This window comes from Nothobranchius furzeri, chromosome 4 (assembly GCF_043380555.1).
Source record: "Nothobranchius furzeri strain GRZ-AD chromosome 4, NfurGRZ-RIMD1, whole genome shotgun sequence".
Taxonomy (NCBI): domain Eukaryota; kingdom Metazoa; phylum Chordata; class Actinopteri; order Cyprinodontiformes; family Nothobranchiidae; genus Nothobranchius; species Nothobranchius furzeri.
The window spans coordinates 55,780,142-55,791,216 of NC_091744.1; the positions used below are offsets into that span (position 1 = coordinate 55,780,142).

Sequence of the window (11,075 nt, forward strand, 5' to 3'; positions counted from 1 at the left end):
TCGTGGGCGTAGGCAAGCATCACTCCTCTGTGGTCGAGTGGAACAACCCAGGGCGGCGGGCTGTGGTCGTCACGCATGTAAACTAACAAATCGTTTTGTAGTTTCAGATGCGCGAGTTGACGATGCAAGGTTACCAAATCTCGGCTTGCGCCAGTAGGTGGTGACGGTTGTTTAGACATCGGGCCCTTTTGGAGAAACTCACGGATGAGCTTCAGGTCAGGATCTTGTTCCTGCATGGTGACTAGGTCCACGTCCTGTGGTTTTCTGCCTAGAAACACGGGTACCCCAACGGTCCGAGGTTCGTCTGCCTGTTTAGCATGGCGACGAGTAATCGCACAGACCTCGTGAACGGCCTTGGGTGGAAGCCACTCATCTTTGAATTCCCAACAGGTTCCCTGGTCAGCACCGAGCTTAGCAAGGCGGTCCGCTTCGTCATTACCATCTTTCTCCGGACCTAGGGTCCTGGAGTGACCTTTGACCTTTTTCCAGTAGACCATTATGCCTTTCTCAGTGGTGAGCAGATCACACGCTAGGAATAACTCCGAGTGTTTCACGTCTCTGTTCCTGGTGTTTTTCATGTGGTTCTCCTTCCACATGGGGAAGTGAGAAATGAAGCTGTGTCTAGCGTAGTTTGAATCTGAGCAAAGGACGATTTGAGTGATGTCCAAGGCTGCCGCCTGCTGGAGGGTTATCAACACTGCAGCGATTTCGGCGTACTGACTAGACTTTTGGCCCAGCCGGTAGTGATTTGGTTGCTTAGTGTCACAGTCCACCCAAACGACTCCAACCCCAGCACGGAGCTGGCCTTCGTGAAGGTAGGCACATCCGTCAGTGTAAACTTTCGGAAGCCCTTGGCAAACATTCTCATCAAAGTAGCGATGATTGGATGCGGTTGGGTAGACTGCGGCAGGTGTGTCCAGGGGGCCCATGACGGAGTCAGAGTCACAGTGCTGGCAGCCTGCTAGCCCTTGTCCTAGCGCTAGCTTGGTGTTCTGACCATACTTGACCTCAATGTTGTATCCTTGGAGCACCATCATCCATGTCGCAATGCGGCTGTTTGACACTCTTCCTTCGCGCAGTCGCTGGCTGTTTAGGAAGGTGACAGGCTGATGACACGTTTCAATGATCACTTTCTGTCCACCGATGTAACTACGAAAGTGTTCGACGGCCCAGACTGTAGAGAGGAGAGCTCTCTCGCAGTCTGAGAACTGGAGTTCCACCTTGCTCAGAGGCTTGCTGGCGTATGCCACAACTCTCATGTCCTGGTCGTGTTTCTGCTTCAAAGCAGCGCTCAGACAGTGAGAGGAGAAAGTAGCCTCTATGTAGAACTCTTTATCCTTGTCTGGGTAAGCCAGACAGGGTGCGGACGCCAACTTCTGTTTTAGGAACTGGAAGGAGAGTTCTTGGGGTCTGTCCCACACGAAAGGTGTGTCGTTCCGAAGCAGCTCAGTGAGGGGCCTCGCTATTTCAGCATACTCCTCAATGAACTGCCTGGAGTAGTTGCAGACTCCGAGGAAGCTCCTGAGTTCGGTCAGATTAGCTGGGGCTTTGATGTCCTGAATGGCCCTAATGCGTCCCGCTTGGGGCTCGACTCCATTAGGGCCCACCAGCAGTCCAACATACTCCACTTTGGTTCGACACCACTGTCCCTTGAGAATAGCCAATTTAGCTCCGGCGTCAGCGAGCTGTTGCAGCACATGACGAAGCTCAACCAGGTGCTCCTCGAAGGTTCGACTCCTCATCAAGATGTCATCGACATATATGAGGTTCCCTCTGGAAGCAGCATCTGACATGGCTTTGTGGAGGAAGATGTTGAACTCGGCAGGTGAGTTAGAGTTGCGAAAGGGGCAGCGGTTCCAAGTATATTGGCGATTTCCAAAGGAGAAAGCCAGTTTATACTGGTCCGCCGGCTCAACCTTCATGGTCCAGAAGCCGTTGGCTACGTCAACCGTAGAGAAGAAATGAGCATCTCTGACTCTGGCTAGCTCTTGATCTAAATGGATCATAGGCCACCTGGAGAGAGGTACTTGTTTGTTCAGTGCACGATGGTCTATGGTGAGACGCCATTTCCCAGTCGGTTTCAGAACCGGCCAGATGGGAGAGTTGTAAGTGGAGTTACACTCTCTGATGATGTTTTTCTCCTTCAGCTGATCGAGGATCTCCTGGATCGACTCATAAGCAGCGAGGGGAATCTTGTACTGACGTACAAAAGTAGGAGGGGCATTCGGGTTCGTTGGAATGCGAACCGTGTGCAGGTTTGTGAGTCCACAGTCCAAGGGGTACCTGGATAAGATGGACTGAAACTCATAGAACAGGCTTCTAAGCGCTGCTCTCTGCTCCTCTGACTCCAGCGCATCCGCTTTGTCAAGCTGCTGGCTGACTTCGGCTTCAAAGCCGTCATAAGGTTCAGAGGAGGAGGGTCTCTGGTGTTCCGGGCTTTCAACCGGTGACTCAGAGGGTTGAGTATTTATTGCAAAAACCGTTAGACACTGACCGCCGTCAGCATCTAAGGTTGCACTGCAAATGGGTTCCTCAGGAAGGGCTTCATGCCGCTTGATGGTAATCATTTGTGAGGGGAAAGTACTGAATGTGTCTGCACCAACCTGTCTGTCGTTCAAGAACAACGGAAGTTGTCTGATCACAGGGACTGAAAGTTCGAAGTCATGGAATGAGCTATCTATCAGCATGCCCAAGGGCTTTCCTGCCGGCATGTGGATAGGACTCCGGGTCGGATTTTCGACCAACAAGTAGGCAGAACGATTGTTCAGCTCCAAGAGTGGCGTGCCACAGACGGCTAAGTTGAGCTCCAAGAAGTGTGGTGATGGCTGGAAGAAGGCCTGTGTGCCTGGCAGCTTCTGATGCTTCATCAGAGTCAGACGAACAGGCACTCCTTTGACCAGTGGGGGCAGAACCGTGCTGGCCTCAACCACTGCACGGCAGGCCTGTGGAATGGTCTGACCGGACAGCAAGTGTTCAGGGCCTTCTGAGCGAGGCTCAGAGGATGGGGTGGCCCGGACCCAAAGGACTTGATTGCAAGTGTCCAGCTGGGCACCTAGTCGAACCAGCAGATCTGCTCCAATGAGTGCAGGTGGATCAAGCTGTGGTATGATGCTGAATGTATGTGTGAGCTGTCTTGCTCCAAGCTGGATAGTCAGAGAGCAGACCTCTGGCGCTTTCAGGAGCCTCTGCGGCCAAGTAGGTGACAAGAGCCGATGGCTACGTGTCACACTGACCAGAAGAGGGTCCTTCTGACGCAGGTGTTCAAACGTCTGCTGGCTGATGGCTGACTTTTCAGACCAAAGAGCAAGGCGAGCATCTGACATGTGGGTGCAGTTGATGGTGAGACCACCAACTATGTGTGGTGCATATGGCTGCAGGCTGACGTTCTTCAGCGAGCAGAGAAAAGATGAATGTGTGCAGAGCGGAGTTCCAGGAGCGGTTTCGTGCCTATGCAGGCGGACATCGTCTGTGGGAGCCGTAGGGAGGGGCATGACCTTGGAACAAGGGTTTTTCGGCTCACTTAGGCTGACTTCAAGAATGGAGGATGGTCGGCTGCTATCTGGGTTTCAGGGCTTAGGTGTGTCCACCTGGGCCCACAGTTGACCCTTCTGGCAGTCGATGAGGGGAGCTAGACGTTCAAGCAGGTCCTGACCAATGAGAAGTGGTTCAGTGTCTAGCTGGCAGACATAAAACGGGTGAACCAGAGTCATGTCTTGGAAGGTGATATCCAGCCACGCCCGGTGAGTGATACACTCCCGGGTCTGGGTGTAGCTGGTGATTTTCAGGTCACAGGGTTCTACCTGGACTGGTTTCCCGAGCGACCGCATGGTGTCGGACACACGATGGAACAGTGTGGAGCACATCAGGGTGATTTCTGAGCCGGTATCCAGCAGAGCATCAACCTGTATGCATCCACCTACGTTGGTGCTACAGTACAAACGGCAAGCATGATCATGGTTTGTTAAGTCACCAAGGAACTTCAGAAATTTAGTATCAGGTTTCTCTGAGGGGTAGATTTCAGGAGACTCCTGTGATCTACCAGTAAAATGGTAAATGGCCTGTATTTGATATAGCGCCTTCTAGAGTCCTGGAACCCCCCAAGGCGCTTTACAACACAATCAGTCATTCACCCATTCACACACACATTCACACACTGGTGGGGATGAGCTACAATGTAGCCAAAGCTGCCCTGGGGCGCACTGACAGAGGCGAGGCTGCCGAGCACTGGCGCCACCGGTCCCTCTGACCACCACCAGCAGGCAATGTGGGTTAAGTGTCTTGCCCAAGGACACAACGACAGCGACAGACTGAGCGGGTCTCGAACCTGCGACCTTCCGATTGCGAGGCGAGCACTTAACTCCTGTGCCACCGTCGCCCCAGGAGGGCGCAATTGGTGGTAGTGTTCCCCCAGCTGATCAGGTAGGTCCTGGCCACGCTGGGGGGTTGAGCCACGCCTAGTCATGCGGACGTTGGCTCTGGGTCTGGCTTCTTAGAAGAAGACTTTGGTGCAGGGGTCTCATCTGCAGATCTCAGCTGTTCCTTCTGTTTAGCTAGGAACTGCTGAAACATCTCCTGGAGGTCGGCTTTGGTCAAGTACTCACCTGCGGACTTGCGTTCGGGACTTACCTGTGGGCGGCGCTCCTTAAACCTTCCACTGTTTCGACCTGCCTGCCGTTGGTTTTGGTTAGGCCACTTCCTGTCTGATTGTCCAGACCTAGGTGGCTGCCAATTAGCACCCCCCTTCCCCTGTTGAGGGAATTGGGACTGCTCTTGTGGCTTAGCGGGTCTAGGTTTAGCAGATTTTGGCTTAGTGGGTGGAGCTTCTGTGCCTTCGAGCTCCAAACGCGGCTCGGCGTCGGGAGCAAGGTGCATGACGCGGTGATGTGCGTCAGGCTTTTGGGGCTTTCCGCCGGCTTCCCAAGCCTGTTGAGCGTATCTCCTAATCTCCTGAGTTGTCAGTTTTTTCATCCGACAATACATTGAGACTTCGGAGCGAACACACTCGTGCAGGTTGTGAATGAACAGGGATCTGAAGGCAGGGTTTTCCTCGAGCCCAGGGCCGTTTCGACCTTGGAAATAAGCACTTTTGAGTCGGCGATAATACTCTCTGGGGGGTTCGTTCCTCCCGTGTTTGATGGAGAAGGCCCCCATTGTAGCTGACGCAGAGTCTGCATATGTGGCGTATTCATCTCTCAACGCTCGGCAGCGCGAGGAGTACCGATCTCGAATGTCAGGTGGTAGAGTTTCCATGAAACCGTGCACCGTTCTAGATGTGGTTTTCCAAATTAGCTTGAGCTTTTCCCTTGAAGAGGGTGCTGGAAGATCAAGCAGACAACGTTCTATCTCCCTGAAATAATCGTCGACATTGGATTCATTGGTGTTAGGATCAAAGCGTTCTATATCTTTAGCTAGCGATTCAATTTGGCGTACACGGAGTCCTGACTCACGGTACGGCGCGTCATCCTCTGACTCTGACCCACGGTCTGTCTCAGAGGGCGCTGGATATCGCTGGTGTGCTCTGGGCTCCCAATGTTGACTCCTGGGGCCCAAATCGGGGTTCGGCATGCTGTGGCGGGCTGCTGGCACGTCAGGTGGGTGTCCTGGGAGGTCCTCCTCCCGGGGCACGTCTGCGTAGTATGCTCTGTCATGCAGCTGGTTGCCGGCATGCGGAATACCGGAGTAGCTAGGATGGGTGGATGGTTGAGGTGCAGGTTGGGGTGCATAACCCCAATCGGCACCTTGCACCCTTCGTGGACTGGGGGAGCGGTCTAAATAGAGGTGCCGCTCAGCTGGTCGACTTCTCACTGATTGAGAAGGTCGTGAAGATGAGGGTGGTGGTCCAACCTGGGGTTCGAGGGCGAACTGCTCTCGGCCCCTAGGTGGTCCTGAATGCCCTAGAGTGTGTGTAGGGAACGGGGCCGAAGGTTGGGACAGATAAGCTTCATCTCTCCCCTGCGGCGTGCGTCCGTCCAGAGAGTCATGGTGTTTCCCCCTTCCCACTGTCTGTTGTCATCAGCAAAAGGGGGCAGGGTCTCCTCCCCATCTTCCCCAGAATCGGTGCTGGTGTTGTCTTCCTCGATCAGCCTTCCATTTAGCTGTTTTTCAGCTAGCATACTCTGGAGGTTCATGATCTTCTGACCACGCTGGAGTCCTCTCTGATAGAGGATCAGGGCTAACTTAGCCAAGTGAACCTGGATTGGTTTTGTACCATCCGGGTTTTCTATTTGATCAATTACAGCTTCTAGCTCGTCGCTACGCTGTTCTTCAGTGAAATCCCTAGAAGGGTAGCCGGGTTATCGAGCAACCGCGACCAGTTTGGACAATATTTGTCCAGAAAGTAGGCCAGGTTCATAGTCGTGGGCCACAGCGCCACCTGGTTGCTGGGAGTTGGTCAGTTCACTACTCTGTCCCTCCATTTTAACAACCGAACCAAAAATAGCCTAGTAGAGCTTCTGCAGATACTGCACCTTTTGGCAGCAACTGCTAGCTTTGTAGCAGAAAAACACTAAATTAACCTTTGTGCGCACAGGTTTTAGCGTTTTAAGATTGCACGGAATGCCGTGACTGACGCTTAAAATACTATTCCTTTCAGTATTTTAGCAAAAGCTGGTGCGTTGCCGTAGCAACGTCTTACAACACTTGCAGTGTTAAATGTGCTATTATTCCTTCAGAATATTAGCAATCAGGGTGTTATCAGTCTTTGAGTGAAGGTTTCAGTTAGTTATAATACCCACTGTGAGTTAAAGTCGCTAAATTAGCAGTTAATTTTTGCCTAAAAGGGTTAGTCAGAATCACTTACATACTGCACCTTTAATGAGGAACTGAATTTTAACCTAAAAGGTTAGCCAGAATTAATTACACGTTGCACCTTTAAGGAAAAACTGAATTTTGACCTAAAAGGTTAGCCAGAAATAATTACACGTTGCACCTTTAAGTAAAACTGAATTTTAACCTAAAAGGTTAGCCAGAATTAATTACACATTGCACCTTTAAGGAAAAACTGAATTTTAACCTAAAAGTCAACCAGAATTAATTTACACGTTGCACCTTTAAAGAAGCACTGAGTTACTGGTGAGAGTTCGATGCAGCTTCCTGCTCAGCGAAATCAGCACCACTCTGTTGCTGGTTCAAGGCTGGACAACTGATTATTTTTAATTCAAGATAAGATTTATTTGTTTGTTTGTGCCGGATAGAAATCTCTGTGTATCCGCCTCACACGGGGCACCAATTAATGTTGGGGTTATTCGGTAGCGAACAATTAGTAAGCGTTAACTTACTTTTGGATTCTTCAATAAATTCTGTAAATATGGGAATATTTACTGATTTATTAATTAATTAAGATATTCTTAAGTATATACGGGGCACCATTCCCCTTTAACCGGGGAAAAATTGAATCCAAAACTCTTATCAGTCTTTCTTGAAGTTCGTAGAATCCTCGGAGCAGAGACTTCTCTTCGACACAACAAAGCTACTGGAGACGAAAATCTGAATTTTATAACGTTTAATTAACAATTTGTCAAATGAATAAACAGTGGCATAAATGAATAATAACCATGTGATATAATAAAAGGATGTATATTCAAAATAATGTTCAAGGTGTTTTGTGTGTATGTATGTGTGTGTGTGTTTCTAAAATGGAGTCTGTATGCAAGATGGCTGACCCCTTTGTCTGGCTAAAGTGTGGGTGGCAACTTGCACTTTAACTTCCAAGGCACTTAGAATCATAAGTAACTTAACCTTAAATTCACTCAAAACATTTCAAAGGATCATGAAACAACACAAAAGATTAATCACGAATAATATCTTTTAGTTTAACCACGTGGCCAAGCAGAAAACATTTAAAGATACCAAACAATGATCAATAAGCAGTTTATTCTTTCAAAATGACCCGACGGATGTGTTTGGGAACGAAAGAGGAAAACACGAAGCTATTTTTTAAGCAATAGTGCGGTTTTATTGCTTATTCTGGACTATAGAGGAAACGGGAGAAGAAAAGGAGAGAGAGAAATGAGTTTTCTGATCACCAGAACAGCAAGGCGTCCCCGCTGTTTGATTTGACGGTTCTCCGTGTTTCTCCGCAGTTTGGCGTCGTCCGTCGGTTTGATGCTTTCTCGGTTGTTTACCTCCACGAGTGTTTCTCCACGGGCTGGACACAAAGAGAACGAAGTTTCTTTTGTGCTGAGTTTGACAACTTACAGCGTCTCTGAGAGCTGGATGGAGTTGTTGCTTTCCTCCGCCGTTCTGTGTCCTCAACTTGGGCACTTAGAGCTTCCGCGTGCTCAAGGGAGTCGGAGCGTTCGATAAGCGTGTCCTTACCGCCAGGTATCCTGGGCAAAAGAACCAGGTTCCTTTGTCTTTCCTGATGATTTATAGTTTGAGTTCACGGGAAAGCTCTGTGACTCCCACACATGCACAGAATGTGTTTCTGGTATTAGGCGGTGACGTCATCACAATGCTTCCGTGTGCAAAGCATCATGGGAAATGAAGTTTCTTGGCGCTGATGTGATTATTTGCTTTTCAAAGCAATTTAAGCACAGTCATTTTGGAGAAAATCACTGCATAGTAATTTCCTCATGAGGTCAGACCCTCAACAAGCTGGTTGTCCAGTAATTGGAAGGTTGTGGGTTCAATCCTGGCTCCCACTAGAGAATTCTTTTGTTGTGCTCTTGGGCAAGACACTTAACCCTTGTCTGCTGGTGGTGGTCGGAGGGACCAGTGGCTGCAGTGTTCGGCAGCCTCAGCTCTATCTGTGTGCCCCAGGGCAGCTGTAGCTACACCATAGCCCCCCTAGCGTGTTAATGTGTGTGTGAATGGATGAATGACTGAGTGTCTTGGGAGGTTGTAGAACCCCAACAAGGTGCTTTTCCAATACAGGATATTTACCACACAGATCACCCTAAACTTGTAACTGATCACCTCCTGCTATTATTGTCTTGAGTAATCGTTGGGCACACGTACAGTGGGGCAAAAAATATTTGTCAGTTACTGATTGTTCAGCTTGCACAATTGGTGGCTGCCAAATACTTTTTTGCCCCGCTGTATGTAGTGTGTCTAGACCTACATCTAAGAATCTGGCAGCCATGACCCAAATGCCACAGTGGGTTGGCCGTTTTGTCCAAAGACACTATTTTGTCTCTTTTGCACATGTCCTATTTGTGCAAACTTGTCCTAGGGCTTCTGACCTACAGATTTCAAAATTTTAATAACTAAAAAATATAGTAAGAAGCAAAATTTGTCTCTTCTGAATTGTCGGGTCTGGTGTGTTGCATCTTCCTCTCCACAATTCCCCATATATTATCTATGGGGTTGAGGTCAGGCCAGTTTGCTGGCCAATCAAGAACAGGGATACCATGGTCCCTAAACCAGGTACTGGTAGCTTTGGCACTGAGGGCAGGTCAGAGGCGATATGTCTGAATATCAGGAAATTAGACTCCAAATTCCACCGTGTTCTTCTCTGGCTCAGTTGTACTTCCTGAAACAGAAGCACCAGAGCTTTTTTCTCACAGAGATCTACTCACGTGGAATTCATTAATACTAGAGACAACAGCAAATCTAGTGAAAAAAATGAGTGAACCTAAACTTTAAAGGTAAAATATGAAGCACGAACACCAAAGTGACACCTAGTGTGTGGAGGTTGTAGTTGCAACAGTAGAACAAGGTTTCCAGCCGTCAGGATACCAAGTGGTTTTAGATATTTTACAGTCGTTCCTCGTCTGAGAAGGATAACAACATCCTCTGAGCTCAGAAGCAGCTGTTTGACTATTCCCCACAGTGCCAGCCTCACTGTGCCGGGCGGATTGTTTGGCAATCTTCTAGATCCTGAAACAGGTGGACCAGGGCTTTTTGTACCCAGAGTATGACTTATAAGGCATTCGTTCCTACTAGAGACCACGGCAAATGTATTGATTGAACAAATGAACCACACCTTTAAACTAAACTTTACCTTTTTGATTCAGGTGCTAACTGCAGTTGCCCAAACATCAAGGCCTTGCAAGACAGAGTAACAAAGCTAGAGATGGGTAAGAAGCATGATCAAAGACTATAGAAACAATAACCAATTTAGAAAACAATATTTACTATCTTTATTCTTTCCACTGACACTACAATCAGATAATGTATTCAACATTACATTGAAGTGTCACAATATTTGATGATATTTGGCCACCATAAAGAATTCATTTAGATTGTTGAGTAAAATGTTCTCGTTTGTTGCTTGCCGTTACCTGTTTTTCCATCAGTGTCTTAGCTATGTGATCTTTTTCACTTTCAGCTGTAAGTTATCAGTTTGTCCGAAGGGTCGGTCAGAAATACATTGTGTCCAACAAAGAGAGGGACTCATTTGAGAAGGCCATTGAGTTCTGTTCCCAAAAAGGCTTAGAGCTGGCTCTGCCCAAGAACCACGAGGAGAACAACAAACTGACCGAGGTGTTTGGAGATGGTTACAATGAAGTCTGGATCAATGTCAACAAGAATGAATCAGAGGGGAATTTTGGTGTTGACATGAATAATCAACCCCTGACCTTCACAAAATGGGGAGAACATCAGCCAGACCCCTCCATCCAGGATACAGGCTGCACCATGGTGACTGAGAATGGCATCTGGAGAGCAACCAGAGAGTGTTTCCTGAATGCTTTCATTGTTTGTCAGCTCTAGAATGATCTCTGTCTTGATTATATAGTTTCTCCTGACCTGTATTTTATAAATTGTTTTGTTTCCAATTGGCCAAACAAACTGAAAGTGTGGATAATAAAAAATAAAATAGTTTCCTATCTCTACTATATATTTCTGCTGTGAACTGATGGCAGAATATTACCGGTAAGATTTGGTAACATCTGCTGTATTTTTTAAATGAGTATATTTATGATTTTTGTTCAGTTTTGTTGTTATTAGGAAGGAATTCTCTATTCACAGTAGCCTAGCAAAGGCTGACTATGACTTTGAGGATACAGACGTAGGTATAGGGCATTCAACAGGTGCGTTTCCACCACCGGAACTTTAGGGTAGATTTACAGGAACTTCCCAACATGCGTGTTTCCACTTGACCGGGCCGGCCAAACGGCCGTTTTCAGGAACTT

At 48.2% G+C, this 11,075-nt stretch overlaps 1 protein-coding gene across 1 annotated transcript in view; it reads left to right on the plus strand.

Annotated features, from left to right (window-relative positions):
• The window catches only part of LOC107372895 (mannose-binding protein C), a 37,705-nt gene extending 26,927 nt beyond the window's left edge, over positions 1-10,778 (plus strand). The window contains exons 5-6 of the mRNA XM_070550286.1: positions 9,957-10,019; positions 10,271-10,778. Of these exons, the coding sequence (XP_070406387.1) occupies positions 9,957-10,019; positions 10,271-10,653 (446 nt within the window). The 3' untranslated portion in view covers positions 10,654-10,778. The remainder of the gene's footprint in view (positions 1-9,956; positions 10,020-10,270) is intronic.
• Positions 10,779-11,075: the final 297 nt, after the last annotated feature.